Raw genomic sequence first — 17929 nt, 5'->3', positions numbered from 1 at the left:
CAAGCACCAGCCTGATACTGAGGCTTCTGTTCTAGCACTGCGTGGCCATTGTCCATGTGCCTGGGCGCCGGCCCTTCAGCCAGAACCTAGTCCATGTCTACAAAGACGGCCAGCTGGTCCAGACGGCAGCCCTTCGCTGCCCCTCCCTCAGTGAGGTGTGCCAGGCAGGGTTTGGGGAGGCCTGGGGTAGCCGGGGCATCTTGGACGCGGTAGAGCCTCAGACTCCAGCCTCTGGGGTCTGTGTGAGGAACTGGATGCAGGCGGAACCCCGGGCTTTGCTGTGATCTGACCACTTGCCCAACCCCGCCCCCGCAGCCTTTCTCCTCCTGCTGTATTGGCTCTGCTGGGCACCGCACGACGACCACCACCACAGGGCTGCCTATGCCACCAGTCCTCACGGCCCTGGCTCCCCCTCACCCTTCCCTCTCCCGCTCACAGTCGGTCCCGGCCACTGCAGGGCTTGGCTGGGGGTCTGGGCTGGTGGCCCCCCTGCAGGAGGGCAGCATCAGCTCCACCCTTGCAGGCACACAGGACACCCGGTGGGGCAGCCCTACGTCCCTGGAGGGTGAGCTGGGGGCCGTGGCCATCTTCCATGAAGCCCTGCCCGCATCGGCCCTGCGGGCCCTGTTCACCTTGGGTATGCAGCACCACCCCCCTGCCCCCCACGCCCTGCCCCTGGCCCAGCTCCTACCTGGGGGGCGGGGGTTCCTACAGAGCCCAGGCTGGAAACTAGGGGTCCAGGAGGGAGAAGGCGTTCCTGGGGGTGTATGTCTTCTGACATATGGCAGGCTCTGGATGGGGTTGGGTGAGACACCCAGCCAGGTCTGAAGCCCCCTGGCCATCCCCCAGGGCCCAAGGAGATGGCACCCTTCAAGCCTGAGGGTGAGCTGCACGAGCTTAACACCAAGCTGCTCCTCCATTACTCACCTCAGGTATTGGGTGGGGGGCGGTTGGCTCAGCCCTGCTACCTTCCCCTGCCCCCCCCCAACTCCTATGCCACCTCCTCTTCTAACTGACCCTGCCTCCCCGCCCACCCCCCCCGCCCCCAGGCCTGTAGGAACAATATCTGCCTGGACCTGTCCCCTGGCCATGGGCTGGACGGCCGCCTGACGGGCCACAGGGTGGAGACCTGGGATGTGAAGGTGCGTGTGCACCCGTGCACAGGCCAAGGGTGCCGGGGACACGAGCACGGGCATGGGCACGCGTGTGTGCAGGGTGGGCTGGGGAGCCACACTATGCCCTGCAAGGTCGTTAGGGGAGGTCCACTCAAGAGAACCAGAGTCCCCTGGACCCAGCTTCCCAGACTGGAAGGTCATCTGGGGCGGAGTGGGGTGGGAAGTGGCTGGGAGCTGCCTTCCCACAGCCAGCCCTTCCCCTAGGATGTGGTGACTTGTGTGGGAGGCATGGCTGCCCTGCTGCCCCTGCTGGAGCAAGTGGCCTCCCAGCCCCAGGAGGCCGAGGCAGGTCCAGCTGAGACACATGACCTCGTGGGGCCCGAGCTGACCTCTGCCCACAGTACCCAGGGCCTGCTTCTCCCACTGGGCAAGTCCTCAGGTAAAGTGGCCCTGGCGCCTGGGTTAGGGCAGTGAGGGAATCTTGGCGTGATAAGGAGGCTGGAGTGCCTATGGCTTCTGCTGCTGGCAGACCCTTGACACACCTCTGTCTCCCTCCTGGTGGCCGGTAGAGGTGCGCATGGAGAGGAACGCCGTGGCTGCCTTCCTGCTGATGCTGCGGAACTTCCTGCAGGGCCATGCGGGGAACCAGGAGAGTCTGGTGCAGTGCCAGGGGCCGGCCATCATTGGAGCCCTCCTACGCAAGGTGGGGCAGGTGACGGGGGATGGGGGGGCGGCTGGCCCTGTCTGGTGGAGGGGATGGTGTCGGGGGGCTAAGAAGGGGAACCTGATGTTGTCGGGGAGAGCCTCCTGGTGGAGGGGCTGGCATCTGAGCAGGGTCTTGCCAAGCTTGGCAGGGTTTGGCCGAAGAAGTACCAGCACCCCACTGGGGCAAGGGACCCACCCAGCAGGCTGGGGAGCTTGCCCCTCGGAGGCAGTGGGGAGCCACGAAAAGGCTTGGAGCAGGCAGGATGCTCCTGTCTGTCTTCCTGTGCAGGGCAGGGTGGATGCTGGGGGGCCTCAGTGGCACCCATCCCGGGCCTGCTGCCTCACCCTGCCTCCTTCCACTCCAGGTCCCCAGCTGGGCCATGGACATGAACGTGCTCATGTCTGCACAGCTGCTAATGGAGCAGGTGGCCGCAGAGGGCGGCGGGCCCCTCCTGTACCTGCTCTACCAGCACGTGCTCTTCCACTTCCACCTCTGGAGCCCCAGTGACTTTGCCGTGCGCCTCGGTGGGTGTGGGGACTTGGACGGGGGGATGCCAGCGGGCGCAGTGGGGGCAGAGGTTCCGAGAAGTTAGAACCCCGCTTTGGGCCATCTGAGGGGACAGCTTGACCCTGGGGGATGTGGCAGGGACACGGCCCTGTCCTGGAGGGACAGCGGAAGGGGCCCAGCTCAGGCGGGGGGGGCCTGAGTCCTCCGATGACGCCCGTCCAGGCCACATCCAGTACATGTCCAGCATCGTCCGGGAGCACAGACAGAAGCTGCGGAAGAAGTACGGGGTCCAGTTCATCCTGGACGCGTTGCGCACCCATTACAGGTGAGGCCGGTGGGGGCAGACAGGCTGTGGGCCTGACACAGCAGCCTCTGGCCTTGGGGTTGGGGTTCAGTCCCCCAGCTCACCTGCCTGCTCTCTCTGTTCCCCTGCGTTCTCCTGGCCCTCGGCGGCTGCGCCTGCCGGTACCGGCCCAGCCCGCCGCGGGAGCACCCCCTAGTGGCTGATGACGTGCGCACAGTGCAGACTTCGCTCCTGGGCCTGGTGCGGGAGTTCCTGGTTCGGAGCTCAGCCGCGGAGGACATGCAGGTGGTGCTTAGCTTTCTGGTGGCCTCCGCTGATGATGGCCAGGTAGGCTGGAGGCTGGGGCGGGGGGCGGGAGGGGCTTGGGTGCGGGGTGGGGTGTGGACCGTGTGGAGGGGAGTGGCCCGCCCACAATGAGACTTTGGATCCCCAGGTGGTGGGAGCCCTGGACCTGTTCCTGGCGCTGCTGCAGGGCTCGCCGGCACAGGAGTCTCTGGCCGTCTTCCTCGTGGAACCGGGAAACCTTGAGGTGCTGCTGGCTCTGTTGGTCCGGCCAAGGTCACTGCCCCTGGTGCCCGACCGAGTCTGCAAGGTACACCCAGCCTGCCCCTCGTGTTGCATTTGTTGTGGCCCCTGCCTAAGGGCCAGGGAGGTAGAACAGGTCCCTTGGAGCCACAGACCTGCGTGGTGACTTCCCCTGCTCCAGTCACTCCTTCCCCATGAGGACAACCCTCTACGCCACCCCCCCCCACCCCCAGATCCTGCGAAAACTGCAGCAGAATGAGCGCTTACCTGAGCGGAGCCGCCAGCGCCTCCGGCTACGAGAGTATGGTCTGCAAGGACTCGTCGCCTGCCTGCCGGAGGGGGCTGCTTCCCCCCAGCTGTGCCAGGGCCTCTACAAGCTATTCCTGGGGGCAGGTACCACCCGGGTAGGGCCAGGAGGCAGGCCAGGTGGAAGGGCGAGACGGGGCCAGGAAACAGGGCAGGCGGATAGAGGGATGGCATGGGCACAGGGGCTGAGGCTGGGCCAGTGGGGAAGCGAGGTCCCCCGCCTGGGCTCAGTCCCTCAGGGCCTCTCTGGCCATCCTTCCAGATTGCCTGAATCTCTCAGATCTGTTGGCTGTGGTACAGTTGTCCCTCCAGGCTGACCTCAGCGTCCGCCTGGACATTTGTCGCCAGGTGAGTATGGAGGGAGACAGCTTGAGGAGGATGGGGCTTCTACCATGGGGGCTTTGCTTTACCTGCCATTGAGGAGGGCTCCCTTGCAAAGGTTCTGGGGTGGGAGTCCAGGGGCAGAGCGCTGGCTGCGTCCCTTACTGGCTGTGCCCTGGCCCGGCAGCTCTTCCACCTCATCTACGGACAGCCAGACATAGTGCGGCTGCTGGCCCGACAGGCTGGCTGGCAGGACGTGCTGACCCGGCTCTACATCCTGGAGGCGGCCACAGCTGGCAGTCCCCTGCCCTTCTCCCCAGAGCCACCCACCTCCCCAGACCCAGCCCTATGCCAGCCACCCACTGAGTCGCCTGAGACTTCGGACGTTTTCCTCCCCTCGGAGACCCCCAGCCCTGACCCTGACGCCTTCTACCACGCTCTCTCCCCATTTTGTACACCCTTTGACCTGGGCCTGGAACGGGCCAGCGTGGGGTCGTGCAACACCGGCGGTGGCGGCGGCGGCGGCGGCGGCAGTGGCACTCTTACTCCCGCCAGCCAGCCCGGCACCCCTTCCCCGCTGGATGGGCCCCGGCCCTTCCCTGTGGCCCACGGCCGCCACAGCTCCAGTCTCTCCAACGTACTAGAGGACGGCAGCCTCCCGGAGCCCGCCATCAGTGGGGACGATACCTCAAACACCAGCAACCCTCAGGTGAGGCAGGCCCGCTCTGCCACTGCCCGGCTCTGAGGGACCCCTCTGGGACCCCAGGCAGGCATGGTATAACCTTTCCAAAGGTGAGGTCCTATCGGACATCAGTCGGCCCCACTGCTGCCCCCTCGGAGCTCTCATCTGCAGCTGTGTTCCTGGTTGGGGTCCCAGAACAGGACAAATGATGCCAAGCCCGAGTGGGGGCACCAGCCAGGCTTTGGGGAGTCCTCAAGAGAGCCCACAGGGCAGAGACTTCACAGAGCCCATGAGCAACATCGCTTTAAGGGATCTGCCTTGTGTTTCCGGATTTGGGGATGGTTTTCTGCTTATACTGTGGCATTCTTCTAGAGAATTCCAGGACAGTTCTGGGGGCCCGTGAGAACTATGGGGTAATTTTGTGAACCACACCTTCTCTCCCCTGAGGAATCACTGAGACCCCAGGGTCCTCCCTGGGATTCAGGCAGCAGCTAAGGCCCCTCCACCATTCTTCCAGGCCCCAGCCTATCTGTTGGCTGAAGGCTGTCCCTCCTGGTAGGGACACCAGGGAGTGGTCGGCAAGGGGTGCTCAGCAAGACTAGCGGGAGAGTCAGCAATTCCCTCCCTCCCCGGCCCACACCCCCCACCTGTGCCCCCAGCAAACCTCCGAGGAGGAACTGTGCAACCTGCTCACCAATGTGCTGTTCTCGGTGACGTGGCGTGGCGTGGAAGGCAGCGACGAGGCCGCGTGGCGGGAGCGCGGCCAGGTCTTCTCCGTGCTCACCCAACTGGGGGCCTCAGCCACACTCGTGCGGCCGCCCGACTACATAAAGCGCAGGTCAGGAGGCCACTCAGGAGGGTGAGGGGCCTCTGGGAAGCCCGTGGGGGAAGAAGGCAGTCAGACAGACACCCAAGTCCGTCATCCATCCCCAGCCTTCTGGAGATGATGCTGGAGTCAGCCCTGACCGACATCAAGGAGGCCCCCGTGGGGGTCCTGGCCAGCCTCACCCAGCAGGCGCTCTGGCTGCTACGCCTGCTGCAGGACTTCCTGTGTGCGGAGGGCCACGGGAACCAGGAGCTGTGGAGTGAGAAGGTGCGGTAGCTCAGAGGCCAGTGAGCCATGTGTGAGCCCATGGGCATCCGGTCCGGGAGGTGGATGAGCGTGCGGGTGCCTGAGAATGTGGTCTGTGTGGGCAAACCCCACCTGGTGCCCAGCCTAAACCTTACCTTCCTCCTTCCCCACGGGCTGCTGGCCCGCGCTGCTGATGGCGGCCTGGAATACGCTGGGCTGCAGCTCTTTGAGGGCGTGTGCAGTCTCCTGGACCGCCTGGGGGCCTGGCCGCACCTAGCCAACAGCACAGCAGATCTCCGAGAGATGGCCCAGATTGGCCTGCGCCTAGTGCTTGGCTACATCCTGCTGGAGGACCCGCAGGTGAGCCCAGGGCCGGCTGGGGTGCGGCAGCAGCAGGTGTGGGGAGCCTGGGGAGCGGCTGAGGCCACCCACACCCCCTTCCGCCCCCCAGCTGCACGCTCAGGCCTACGTGAAGCTGCACTGGCTGCTGCAGACCGCGGCCGTGCCCATGCGGCGAGAGGAGGCCTGCTATGTGCTCTCCAAGCTGGAGGCGGCGCTGGCGCGGGCGCTGAACACCTCCCCATTGAAAACGACCACGGAGGACACGGAGCCCCCAGGTGCAGCGGCCGCAGCGACGGAACGCTGCTCGTGGCTGGTGCCCCTGGTGCGCACGCTGCTGGACCGGGCCTACGGGCTGCTGGGGCTCCAGTGGGGACTGCCTTCTTTGCCGCCCACCAATGGCAGCCCCACCTTCTTCGAGGATTTCCAGGCCTTCTGTGCCACACCTGAATGGCGCCACTTCATCGACAAGCAGGTGCCTGGAGGAGGGGGCGCGGGAGGAGAAATGGCGGGGGGAACTGCGTGGAGCGCTGATCTCCTGTCCCTGCCCGGTCCTCCAGGTGCAGCCCACCATGTCGCAGTTCGAAATGGACACTTACGCGAAGAGCCACGACCTCATGTCGGGCTTCTGGAACGCCTGCTATGACATGCTCATGAGTAGTGGACAGCGGCGCCAGCGGGAGCGGGCACACAGCCGGCGGGCTTTCCAGGTGTGCAGCCTGGAGCCAGGGTGGGGAGCTGCTTCACTCCTGCGCCCAGAGGACGTCTGGTGGGAGGAGAAGCCTGCTGCAGGACTGACCCATTCCTTCACCCCGCAGGACCTGGTGCTGGAACCTGCGCAGAGGCGGGGACGCCTGGAAGGGCTGCGCTATGCAGCGGCACTGAAGCAGCAGGCCGCGCAACACTCCACCGCCCTGCTGCACTGGGGGGCACTGTGGCGGCAGCTCTCCAGCCCCTGTGGGGCCTGGGCCCTGAGGTGGGCGGGGCTAGGGCGGAGTCTGGTGGGGGCGGGGCTTGGGAGGGTCACCAGACTGCGTTTGGGATGAGACACGGGGGGGGGGGGGACGGGGACTTTGGCGGATGCACATGACCACCATCCCGGACGTATCCTCAGGGACCCGCCTGTTCCACGTTGGAAGCTGTCCAGTGCCGAGACATACTCGCGCATGCGTCTGAAGCTAGTGCCCAACCATCACTTCAACCCTCATCTGGAAGCGAGCGCTCTGCGCGACAACCTGGGTGAGAGAGGGTGTCCAGAGCAGTATCTGCCCAAGCTCCTAGGCCCTGCCCTGCCCAGCTCTGGCTGAGCACCCCTGGGCCCACTGCAGGTGAGGCCCCCCTGACCCCGACGGAGGAGGCCTCACTGCCTCTAGCGGTGACCAAGGAGGCCAAAGTCAGTGCCCTCCCCGAGGAGCTGCAGGAAGACCAGCTGGGCGAAGACGAGCTGGCTGCGCTGGAGAAAGCGTGAGTGTGGCTGGGAGAGCCAGGACAGAGAGCGGGCGCAGGAGTCTACCCTGCTGTGCGCATGCCTCCCATGGGACTGACTCCCGAGCCACTTCGTCTTCGGTTATGGGGGTGAACACCCTGCAGGGACTGTCCAGAGTCAGGTGGGCAGTTGGGGAGAGCTGTCTAGCTGAATGGGCAGCTAGTGATGAGGCACCCCAGGGCAGGGCTGAGAAACACAGACCCACCCTCCTTGAGGGCCCAAGGGAGCGGGCAAGCGCTGAACAGGGGAAGCCAGGGATAGGAGCCGGTGTCCTGGCAAGACTTTCAGAGGCCCAGGTTTGGGGTGGGGACCAGGGTTGGTGGGCACTGGACCTTGGATGGTTCCTCCTTTTCCTGTGGGAAGCACAAGAGTCTGTACCCCGTGACTTGATGGCGCTAGGAGAGTGTGGTCCTTGGGCTTATCTGGAAGGGTGTCCCGGAGCCTGGAGCCTAGAGCCTGAAGTGGGTGCTGGCCCCCAGGATGCAGGCGGCGGAACTGGACGAGCAGCATGAGAAGCTGGTGCTTTCTGCAGAGTGCCAGCTGGTCACAGTGGTGGCCGTGATCCCAGGGCTGCTGGAGATCACCACCCAGCATGTGTACTTCTATGACGGCAGCGCCGAGCGTGTGGAGACAGAGGAGGGTGCGTCCTCCTAGGGCTGCTGAGAAGGATGGCAGGGGGTGGATGGGGTCTGTTGGGGCCAGGGTGAGTGACTGCTGCTCCTGATGTCCGTCGGCACAGGCATTGGCCACGACTTCCGGCGCCCGCTCGCCCAGCTGCGTGAGGTCCACCTGCGGCGTTTCAACCTGCGCCGTTCAGCACTCGAGCTATTTTTCATTGATCAGGCCAACTACTTCCTCAACTTCCCATGCAAGGTGGGCGGGACCGTAGCTTCATCGCCTTGCCAGGCCCCCAGGCCCCAGCCCTGCCCCATCCCACTCCATACCCAGGTACGGAACCAGGCTTACTCGTTGCTCCTGCGCCTCCGACCCCCGAGCCAAGGCTACCTAAGCAGTCGCTCCCCCCAGGAGATGCTGCGTGCCTCGGGCCTCACCCAGGTGAGAGGCCTCAAGTTGGGGAGGGGGGCAAGGCTAAGGCCCTGTGGTCGGTAGGAGGGATGGACAGCCCAGTGGACTCACCTCTGGCCTGCCCCTGCCCCCTAGAAATGGGTCCAGCGTGAGATCTCCAACTTTGAGTACTTGATGCAACTCAACACCATTGCAGGGCGGACCTACAATGACCTGTCCCAGTACCCTGTGGTAAGGGTCCACTCCTTACCTCCATTCCTGCCCCTTTGCTCTGCTGGCCCTGGTTCAGCCCGGTGTGGGCGCTGGTGGTGGGCCAGCCCTGAGCCGGGCCTGGGTAGGGGGTGGGTGCTGCCTGACACCGGCCTCTGTTCCCTGCCCCTACCCACCCCCTCCCTGAGCCCTACCCACCCCCTCCCCGAGCCTTACCCCCCCCTTCCCCCTTGAAGGGAAACCTGTTCTGGCCTGCTTCCCTGGTCCCTCCAAGTGATAATACGCCCCCTCCCCTGCTGCCCATGGGCTTTGCCCATCTTCCTGAGGGTGAGGGCTGGGCAGACTGGGCAGGGAGGCCATCAGGACCCTCACACAGCTCCTTCCCTGGGTTGGGTGGCCAGTTCCCCTGGGTCCTGCAGGACTACGTGTCTCCAACTTTGGACCTCAGCAACCCAGCCGTCTTCCGGGACCTGTCTAAGCCCATCGGTGTGGTGAACCCCAAGCATGCCCAGCTCGTGAGGGAGAAGTGAGCGAGTGGGCAAGGCTGGGCTTGGGGGTTGGGATGGGCGAGGGCAGGGCTTCTGCTGATTCCCCCCACCCCACCCCCGACTGTGGCTGCAGGTACGAGAGCTTCGAGGACCCAGCGGGCACCATCGACAAGTTCCACTACGGCACCCACTATTCCAATGCCGCAGGCGTGATGCACTACCTCATCCGTGTGGAACCCTTCACCTCCCTGCACGTCCAGCTGCAGAGTGGCCGGTGAGGCCCAGGGGCTGCCTGGCAGATGACAGGGGTGAGGGTGGATTGCCGCGGATGAGGGAAAGAGGCAGGTCCTCCAGGCGTCCGGGGCCCTTTGGCTCCCTTCCTGCCCCCAGCTACAGCTCTCCCTCCTTGTCCCAGTTGTCCCCCCCCTCACTCTGGCCTGTGCCCCTCCCCCAGCTTTGACTGCTCCGACCGGCAGTTCCACTCAGTGGCAGCAGCCTGGCAGGCCCGCCTGGAGAGCCCTGCCGATGTGAAGGAGCTCATCCCGGAGTTCTTCTACTTCCCCGACTTCCTGGAGAACCAGAACGGTAGGAGCTGGCCTGGGGCACGGGGAGGCCCCAGGGGCGGAGCGCACAGGCCAGGCCTGGCCAGGGAAGCAGGTGGAGAGGGCACAGCGAGACCGCTGACCCCATCCTCCCGGCCAGGCTTCGACCTGGGCTGCCTCCAGCTGACCAACGAGAAGGTGGGTGACGTGGTGCTGCCGCCGTGGGCCAGCTCCCCTGAGGACTTCATCCAGCAGCACCGCCAGGCCCTGGTGAGGAGATGAACACGGACAGGGGACAGGCGGACAGCCAGGGTTGAGGGGCGCCAGGGTTGGGGGTCAGCCGTCCACGAACTAACTGGTGCCTCCCCGCCCCCAGGAGTCCGAGTACGTGTCTGCCCACCTGCATGAGTGGATCGACCTCATTTTTGGCTACAAGCAGCGGGGACCAGCCGCAGAGGAGGCCCTCAACGTCTTCTATTACTGCACCTATGAGGGTGGGTGGCGCCCTGGACTCCTGTGGGGGCCAGGGCACAGCTGCGGGGGGCTGAGTGCGGAGGGCACAGAGCAGGTCCTGACCACTCTGCCTGCCTTACCCAGGGGCCGTGGACCTGGACCACGTGGTGGATGAGCGGGAACGAAAGGCTCTGGAGGGCATCATCAGTAATTTCGGGCAGACTCCCTGTCAGCTGCTGAAGGTGAGGCCAGCTCAGAGGATCATGGTCAGGGATGCCCATGCCGCGGTGCTGACCAGTCACTCATCCACAGGAGCCACATCCGGCTCGGCTCTCCGCTGAGGAAGCAGCCCAGCGCCTTGCACGTCTGGACACTAACTCACCTAGCATCTTCCAGCACCTGGACCAGCTCAAGGCCTTCTTTGCGGAGGTGAGGGGAGGCAGGGCTTTATCATCCTACTCTGTGCAATGGTTTAACACCACTGTCCCTTACCAACCTCTTGGGGTAGATGGAAAACCTAAATCAAGGTCACTGATGTTAGACATCTTTGAAAAAGAGGTAACGGGAGAGGGATGGATGGGGGCGCCTTCTTTGCCGAGCCTGGGACTAGTTGTTGAGCCCCTAACCATCTCTGAAAACCTTAGGGAGACCGGAAGGAAGGCCATCTGGCCGTGAACCATTTCCCTCACAGCCCTCTGAGATGGCATCCCTCCATGAGAAGGCCCCCCCAGGCCTGACCTTTTTAGTTTCCCCTCCCCTCCTGCCAGCGGGCTGGGGGACGTGAAGTCAGAGGCTGGGAGGACCGAGGTCGAGACTGAGAGAGCTGTCTTGTCCATCCCAGCTTGTCACTCCCTCACCTTTGGAGATGTCCTCCTGAAGGCCCACTGAGCTCTCCCGACTGTGTCGCAGAGGGACCTCTGCCTCTGTGACCCCCTAGGCTGTGAGCACTAGGGATGAGAGGAGAGGAAAGAATGGTGCCCCAGGTGGCAGGCAGGAGAGTGGGGTTTCCGGCCGAGCACTGAGGCAGAGCCAGCTCTGTGCTCTGCTCCGCAGGTCATCAGTGATGGCGTGCCCTTGGTGCTGGCCCTAGTCCCCCACCGGCAGTCCCACTCCTTCACCATCCAGGGCTCCTCAGACCTGTTGGTAAGTGCACCGCGCAGCCCCCAGCTCAGCTCCACTCCTGCTCCGACTCTGCCCTACACCGCCCTACCTCTGCCCCCTTTGGCCCCCAGGTGACCGTGAGCGCCAGTGGGCTGCTGGGCATCCACAGCTGGCTGCCCTATGACCGGAACATAAACAACTACTTCAGCTTCAGCAAAGACGCCACCATAGGCAACCCCAAGTAGGACAGAGGGAAGTGGGCAAGGGTGGGCTCTCATTGCCCCGTACCCCCGAGCTGGCGCCCCACCCGGTCAGGGACCAGCCGAAGTCTCTGAGGGCCCGGGTCTTCTATGTCAGCCTGGCCTCACCTGCCCTGCTCCCCCCTCCCCCCCCCGCACTGGGTCAGGATGCAACGACTGCTGAGCGGTCCGTGGGTGCCAGACCGTGGTGTGAATGGGCAAGCTCTGGCAGTGGCCCCCGATGGAAAGCTGCTGTTCAGTGGTGGCCACTGGGACGGCAGCCTGCGAGTGACCGCACTACCGAGGGGCAAGCTGCTGAAACAGCTCCACTGCCACCTGGGTACGCACAGCCCCGGAGCTGGGGGGAGGGATGCAGGGCAGGCTGGTCAGCCAGCGAGGGGGTGACCGCTGCGTTCCGCTTGCCCCCTCCCCTCCCCATGCAGATGTAGTGACCTGCCTCGCACTGGACACCTGTGGCATCTACCTCATCTCGGGCTCCCGGGACACCACATGCATGGTGTGGCGGCTCCTGCAGGAGGTGGGCTGGGTGGGCAGCCCCAGGGGCTCTCCCATAATCCGCACCTGCAGCCCCCATCCACCCCTCAGCTGACTGGCAGTCCTGTCCTTCTCTCTGCCACCGTGAGCAAGGCTGGGGCTCCACAACCCTCCAGTGCTCTGGCTCTGCACAAGGCTGTCACTTCCTGGAGCCTCAGCCTTCTCGGGCCAGAGCAGTGAGGTATCCCCAGTCCTGAGCTGGCCCTGGCTCCCCACAGGGTGGTTTCTCGGTGGGACTGGCATCAAAGCCCGTGCAGGTCCTCTACGGGCACGAGGCTGCCGTGAGCTGTGTGGCCATCAGCACCGAACTTGACATGGCTGTTTCTGGATCTGAGGTGTGTGTGTGCGTGCCTACGCCCAGGGGAGGCTGAGTTTGTTAGGCAGTGCCCCCAGAGATTAGAGACCTATGCCCCGCACCCTAAGCTGTCTTCCTGCAGGATGGAACTGTGATCATCCACACCGTACGTCGTGGCCAATTTGTGGCAGCGCTGCGGCCCCCAGGGGCCATGTTACCTGGACCTGTGTCCCATCTGGTGCTGGGGTCTGAGGGCCAGATTGTGGTACAGAGCTCGGCGTGGGAGCGTGTAGGGGCTCAGGTATGGAAAAGGGGTGCTCGGCCAAGAACAGGGTAGTTGGGATTCTGTCCTTGCGGACACATCTTGCTTTTTCCAGGTCACCTACTCCTTGCACCTGTACTCCGTGAATGGGAAGTTACGGGCTTCATTGCCCCTGGTCGAGCAGCCCACAGCCCTGGCAGTGACAGAGGACTTTGTTCTGCTGGGCACAGCCCAGTGCGCCCTGCACATCCTTCACCTGAACAAGTGAGTTCCGCTTTGTTGGAATTCATGGACCTGCAGGGTGGTAGTCATTGGCAGAGGATACTAGAAGGTGCTAGCCTCCCAGGCCCCCCTCCATCTCCCCGCCTCCACCACAGTGGGCCTACCCATGGCCTTTTATATGTCCATGGGCACATTCTTCAGGGCCTGTCGCTTGTCCTCCAGTGGGTTGATCTTGCCCTGGGCCTCCCTTGGGGGGGGGGGGCACGGGAGAAAGAAGACACAAAGCTCCCTTGCAGCTGAGAGCTCAGATCCCTCCCTCCCTCCCTGCAGGCTGCTCCCGGCTGCGCCTCCCCTACCCATGAAGGTGCCTATCCGCAGCGTGGCTGTGACCAAGGAGTGCAGCCACGTGCTCGTGGGCCTTGAGGACGGCAAGCTTATCGTGGTGGGCGCGGGGCAGCCCTCTGAGGTGAGGATAAGGGCAGGGCGGGCCTCGATCGGGGTGGAGAGCGACGGTCCTGGCCCACCTCTCCCCAATCCTACATCCCCCCACTCCACCCCCAGGCGCGCAGCAGCCAGTTCGCGCGGAAGCTGTGGCGGTCCTCCAGGCGCATCTCACAGGTGTCCTCGGGGGAGACGGAGTACAACCCAGGAGAGGCGCGCTGATAGCCGCCCCGCCCCTCCGCGCAGGCTCCGCCCCTAGCTGCCTCCGCCGTGGAGGCCCCGCCCAGGAGTCGGCGGGAATCCGGAGGAGGAGACCACGCCGCGGCCCTCGGCCCGGCTCCGGGGGTGGGCAGGACCCCACCCCAGCCCAGCTCAGGGATTGGTGGGCGGTTCACTCCAGGAAGTCCCGCCCCTCGCCGGCAGAGGGGCCGCCCGGAGTGTGGCACTGGCCTCCGCGGCCGCACAGCACTTTTTGCACAGTGTGGGGAGGGAGCCCAGGCTCCCAAGCCCCGCGTTCCGGTGGAGCAGGGGCCGGGCTGTGGCCTTAATCTCTAAAAGCGGCCCCCCGCGCTCCCGCTCTCGGCAATAAACCTGGCCTACTTTTGTAGCTGCTTCGCCTCCGAGTGTGCGTGCGCGCGGCGTCTCCGCCTGCCCAGGCCCCCGGCCCGGGCTCGCCTTCCCCCGGCCCAGAAGCCCTCCCGGGCGACTCGCCCCCTCCTCGTGGCCTCAGTTTCCCTAGCCGCGCCGCCCCCGTCCCCGGGGACCCCACCTGCGGATCCTCCCCGGTGGCTGGTTCTCTCGGCCCCAGCGCTCCCTCGCAACACCTCCGCACGTGTGCGCGCCCCTGCGCGGGGTGGGGCCGCGAACTGCCGCGCCCCCCCGCCCCGCCCCCCGCGCGCCCCCGCGCTCCGGCCTAGGCCCCGCCTCCGTGGGCGCTCGGGCTGGCTCCCGGGACCGCCTGCCCCGCCCAGCTCCGCGCCTCGCCGGAGCTGGCCTCCCCAGGGACGGCACGCAGCCTTCCCGGCTGGCCCACGGGAGCCTGGCGGCGCAGAGGCGCGGGTCTCGCCAGCCTGAGTGGATCCTGGGAGACACGAGGGGCGGCTGCCGCAGGTCAGGAGGGGATTGGGAACAGAGCCCGGGGTCTTACCCCCGACCGAGAGCCGGGGGCTGCTTTTCTGTCCCCCACCTCGAGGCCCGCAATCCTGCGGGTGTAGGCCGTCGTGGTGCGGGCGTCCGTGTTGGCACGCGTGGACGTATTTTGTGGCCCGGAGACGAGTGTGTGTGTATGTAGGCGGGAGTGGGGGTGGGGGCTCCAGCCCCGCAGCTCAGGGTGGGTCGGGCAGACAGAGGCCTGGCGTGGCTAGGCGCGCTGGTCACAGGCCCACCTGCCATCCAGGATCCAGGAAAGGGCCCCTTATGTGGTAAGTGACACAAATGTATAACCCTCACTGGTGGCAAGGACCACTGCAGTCTCTGTCCCAAACCCACTTGCTGACTGGGCAGGGAAGTGAGTTTGGAGACCAGGCCGGATGTGGTGGTGGATGTTGGGGAGTTGGAGGGCCTGCCCCCAGGTTTCTTTTCCGTGCCTTTCTGGGCAAGACCCATTCTCAGCCCAGATGGGGCTTTTCTTGTCCAGGCCTTAGGAAGCAGATTCCAGCAGGATCAGCCCCATAGGTCCAGGTGGGTCCTGGGACTAAGTAGTCCTGTCCTTTAGGTTTCTTGCCTCCAGGCCATCTGAATTCCCAGGTGAGAAGGGATCAGGGGGCCTCTGGGCCACCAAGGAACCCTCCTGTCCAGTTTCTGGGCAGGAAGTGAGGGCTGGATCCTGACCCTGGAGGCAGGAGTGGGGCCGTAGTCACAGGAAGCCCTGCCTTGGAGACTTGGGTTCCGCTGGCTCATGCTGTGAAGTCTGGGGGAGCACCCCCCCTTCCCGCCAGCAAGTCTCCAGCCTGGCTCTGATTGAGGTGGGGATGGGAGTCTCTGTGGTCTTCCCGTGCCATCCCTGGACTCAGACCAGGAGTTTGCTAAGGTTTCCAAGCTGCTCTCCTCCATCCTGAGCTGCACCCTGGCTCCTCCAGCTTTGGCCTGTGGGGACTAGCTCTGTCTACCCCACCCCATCTGACACAGGAGGAAACTGGTCCAGGTTGGTGAGTGGGGAGGTTGGGGAGGCGGGGTGGGTAACCAGCCCTGGAGTCAATCAGGATGGAGTGAGCCAGGAGAGGGAGACAGACGACACCAACACCAAGGGACTCCCAGCATCTTGCCTGAAGAATTTCCCCCATCTCACTACACATAGCAGATTTTGGACTCAGAGAAGAAGTCTCCCAGCTCCTTGCCTGAGTGAGTGTTGGCATGACACTCCAACCCCTTCTCCGGGAAATGCAGTCCCTGGGAGCCCTGCTGGCCGGCAGAGCCATGCTTCACAACTCCAGCCACAGGGAAGGCATGCTCCATGTGGGTAAGTGTCTTTTGATCCAGATTTGGGGCACTGGGTAGGCGGCTAGGTTCCACACAAGTCCAGTCACAAACTTTAGGGTCTCTGTACCCTAGGCCCTGCCTGTGCTGGATCGTGGAGATAACTGGCTTCCAGGCAGAAGCGAGCAGCAGCATTCTTTTGTCCTAGCTCAGCTTTATTTTGCAAAACTTTACAAGGTCTCCTGTGCAGAAGCCCCCGTGGGGACCAACATGTATCAATTTGCTCTCACGGTCCAAACGTGGTGGGAGAGACAGGACACACAGTGCGATGCTGCCATAGACAGAGGAGGCACAGCAGGAGCCAGAAAAGGGAGAGACTGGGAGAGATCAAGGAAGCCTTCCCAGAGTAGGCGATACCTGCCAGCTGGAGAAGGTCGAACAGCAAGAGCAGACGTCTGGACACCTGGGAGGAGAACCCCCCGGGGAAGGGCTAGGTGTCTAACAGTGGTGAGCAGAGAGAAGGCTGTTGGAGACGAGGGTGGGATAATGAGCCAATCTTGATGCTGTGGTATGAATTTTTGATTCTGTGAAGTGGGGACTCTTGGTTCAAACCTTTCTGGCAGCAAAGTCGAAGTGACTGCTACTTGGGGCCCTGGCCTTGTTTTCATGCTCTTGATCCTGTTTGTCCTTTTCTCTACAGATAAGACCCGGGGGGTGCTGGACAGGGACAGGGAAGGGGTATGGGTAGGAGGAGCTCTGGCCCCCAATACCTCCTCCCCATTCCCCCCTGAGCCTCCAGGGGCCTCAGGCAGCATTATCCCCGTCTACTGTGCCCTCCTGGCCACGGTGGTCCTTGGTCTGCTCGCCTACGTGGCCTTCAAGTGGTAGGTACTGCGGGCACTGCCCTATGGCGCACCCCTCCCCATCTGGACTCCCGGCCAGCTCCCTCTCTCAGTGAAGGCTGGAACAGGTTGGCGGGTCCCCCCTGCTCCCTACAGCTGGCGCTCACATAAACAAAGACAGCAGCTGGCCAAAGCTCGGACTGCAGAGCTGGGGGCCCTTGACAGGGACGAGAGGCATGGGGACAGCATTGTCTTCCTGGACAATCCCCAGCTACCCGGGAGCCAGGGTAAGCCTCCTTCCCCAATCTACAGACTTTCAGACCCACTCGGCCATACCACCCAGCCCATCTGACCCTCATGTCTCCCACCCCAGGGCTACATCCTGAACTTGGCTGCCGGCTCTACCTTCATCTCCCTCGGGAGCAGCAAGAGGAAGTGGAACGGCTCCTGGAAGTGTCCGGCGAACCTGACAAGGGCTGGCAGGGCCTGGCCGGCCGCCTGGGCTACCACGCTGATGCTGTGGAGATCATGGCCCAGGGCCAGGTGCCAGCCCACACCCTACTGAGGGACTGGGCCGTCAAAGAAGGCAGCGGGGCCACCCTCAGGGTGCTGGAGGATGCCCTGGCCGCCATGGGCCGTGAAGATGTGGTCCGGCTTCTGAGCTCCCCAGCTGAGGGCTGCTCTGTGGTGTGAGCGATGCCACCACAGCCTGGCCTCTCAGGGAACCTGCTTTGGTGCTTCCCCCCCACTCCACATAGGCTTTTCCTTCCTCGAGCTTCCTGGCATTGGTGGCCTCAGCCTGCTTGGATAGGAGGGAACAGAGAAGACCTGGCCACCACTCACCTCCCCTTGTCCTACCTTCCTCCAGGACAGGGACCAGGACATGGGGGGACTTACCAGGGAGGAGTGGCCCTGCCCTCATCCTCCCCACTCCATCTCCCCTTATTTAGCCTCAGCTGGTTTTTCTACTTTTGTATTTCCTATTAAAGGCAACTTTGGACTACTGTGCTGCTTCTGACTTCTTGGGCCTGCGGGACAGTTGGGTGGCTATGAGGCGGAGGCCCAGAAAAAGAAGAGGGTCCCTGGGATGTGGGAGGAGCGCATGAGTGGCTCTGTGTCCCTGTAGAAGACGCGCTCGCTCCGGAGGCAGCGGCTGGCGTTCACGTCCTGCGCCTGCCGTGCCCTGGCTGCGCACAGGAGCGAGCTGGTTTAGCTTTCTGAACTTCAGCTTCCCTTGCTGGAGGACAGTAACTGGAATGACATGTTCAGGAGCACCCCCACCCCCACCCCCCAACCCCTTACACTCTCAGATTGGTACGAGGAGGCCTTGGGCTTGAGACCATTTTTGTGACTTCTGCTGTGACCAGTACCAAGGGGAGGCTGGAGGCAGACGCCCTGGGCCTCAGGTCACCTCTAGATGAGAAAAAAGGGAGAAAGACTCTCTTTAGAAGACTCACGCAAGTTCCAAACATGAC

The 17929-nt window shown here is 64.0% G+C and overlaps 2 protein-coding genes across 2 annotated transcripts in view; both read left to right on the top strand.

Moving 5' to 3' along the window:
• Window positions 1-15541, top strand: part of NBEAL2 (neurobeachin like 2) — a 30362-nt gene extending 14821 nt beyond the window's left edge. Inside the window, exons 15-55 of the mRNA XM_080815457.1 lie at window positions 36-155; window positions 316-637; window positions 850-932; window positions 1050-1142; window positions 1380-1554; window positions 1685-1818; window positions 2186-2345; window positions 2551-2653; window positions 2806-2959; window positions 3066-3224; window positions 3391-3550; window positions 3726-3811; window positions 3972-4493; window positions 5126-5304; window positions 5400-5559; window positions 5761-5898; window positions 5990-6352; window positions 6438-6587; window positions 6696-6853; window positions 6992-7116; window positions 7206-7341; window positions 7843-8003; window positions 8103-8419; window positions 8525-8620; window positions 9001-9125; window positions 9221-9361; window positions 9542-9672; window positions 9790-9899; window positions 10006-10123; window positions 10227-10324; window positions 10395-10511; window positions 11136-11225; window positions 11315-11424; window positions 11590-11762; window positions 11866-11960; window positions 12196-12312; window positions 12415-12573; window positions 12650-12798; window positions 13087-13222; window positions 13318-14307; window positions 15497-15541. Coding sequence (XP_080671583.1) covers window positions 36-155; window positions 316-637; window positions 850-932; window positions 1050-1142; window positions 1380-1554; window positions 1685-1818; window positions 2186-2345; window positions 2551-2653; window positions 2806-2959; window positions 3066-3224; window positions 3391-3550; window positions 3726-3811; window positions 3972-4493; window positions 5126-5304; window positions 5400-5559; window positions 5761-5898; window positions 5990-6352; window positions 6438-6587; window positions 6696-6853; window positions 6992-7116; window positions 7206-7341; window positions 7843-8003; window positions 8103-8419; window positions 8525-8620; window positions 9001-9125; window positions 9221-9361; window positions 9542-9672; window positions 9790-9899; window positions 10006-10123; window positions 10227-10324; window positions 10395-10511; window positions 11136-11225; window positions 11315-11424; window positions 11590-11762; window positions 11866-11960; window positions 12196-12312; window positions 12415-12573; window positions 12650-12798; window positions 13087-13222; window positions 13318-13419 — 6225 coding nt within the window. The 3' untranslated portion in view covers window positions 13420-14307; window positions 15497-15541. The remainder of the gene's footprint in view (window positions 1-35; window positions 156-315; window positions 638-849; window positions 933-1049; window positions 1143-1379; window positions 1555-1684; window positions 1819-2185; window positions 2346-2550; window positions 2654-2805; window positions 2960-3065; window positions 3225-3390; window positions 3551-3725; window positions 3812-3971; window positions 4494-5125; window positions 5305-5399; window positions 5560-5760; window positions 5899-5989; window positions 6353-6437; window positions 6588-6695; window positions 6854-6991; window positions 7117-7205; window positions 7342-7842; window positions 8004-8102; window positions 8420-8524; window positions 8621-9000; window positions 9126-9220; window positions 9362-9541; window positions 9673-9789; window positions 9900-10005; window positions 10124-10226; window positions 10325-10394; window positions 10512-11135; window positions 11226-11314; window positions 11425-11589; window positions 11763-11865; window positions 11961-12195; window positions 12313-12414; window positions 12574-12649; window positions 12799-13086; window positions 13223-13317; window positions 14308-15496) is intronic.
• LOC308350310 (death domain-containing membrane protein NRADD-like) lies at window positions 14494-17459 on the top strand. Its single transcript, XM_080815468.1, has 5 exons — window positions 14494-15340; window positions 15494-15655; window positions 16313-16496; window positions 16611-16741; window positions 16828-17459. Exons 2-5 carry the CDS (start codon window positions 15550-15552, stop codon window positions 17145-17147), a joined length of 741 nt encoding a protein of 246 aa, XP_080671594.1. The 5' UTR covers window positions 14494-15340; window positions 15494-15549; the 3' UTR covers window positions 17148-17459.
• The last annotated feature ends 470 nt before the right edge of the window (window positions 17460-17929 follow it).

Source organism: Martes martes, assembly GCF_963455335.1.
Source record: "Martes martes genome assembly, chromosome: 1".
NCBI lineage: Eukaryota > Metazoa > Chordata > Mammalia > Carnivora > Mustelidae > Martes > Martes martes.
This window is presented reverse-complemented; position numbering and strand designations above follow the sequence as displayed.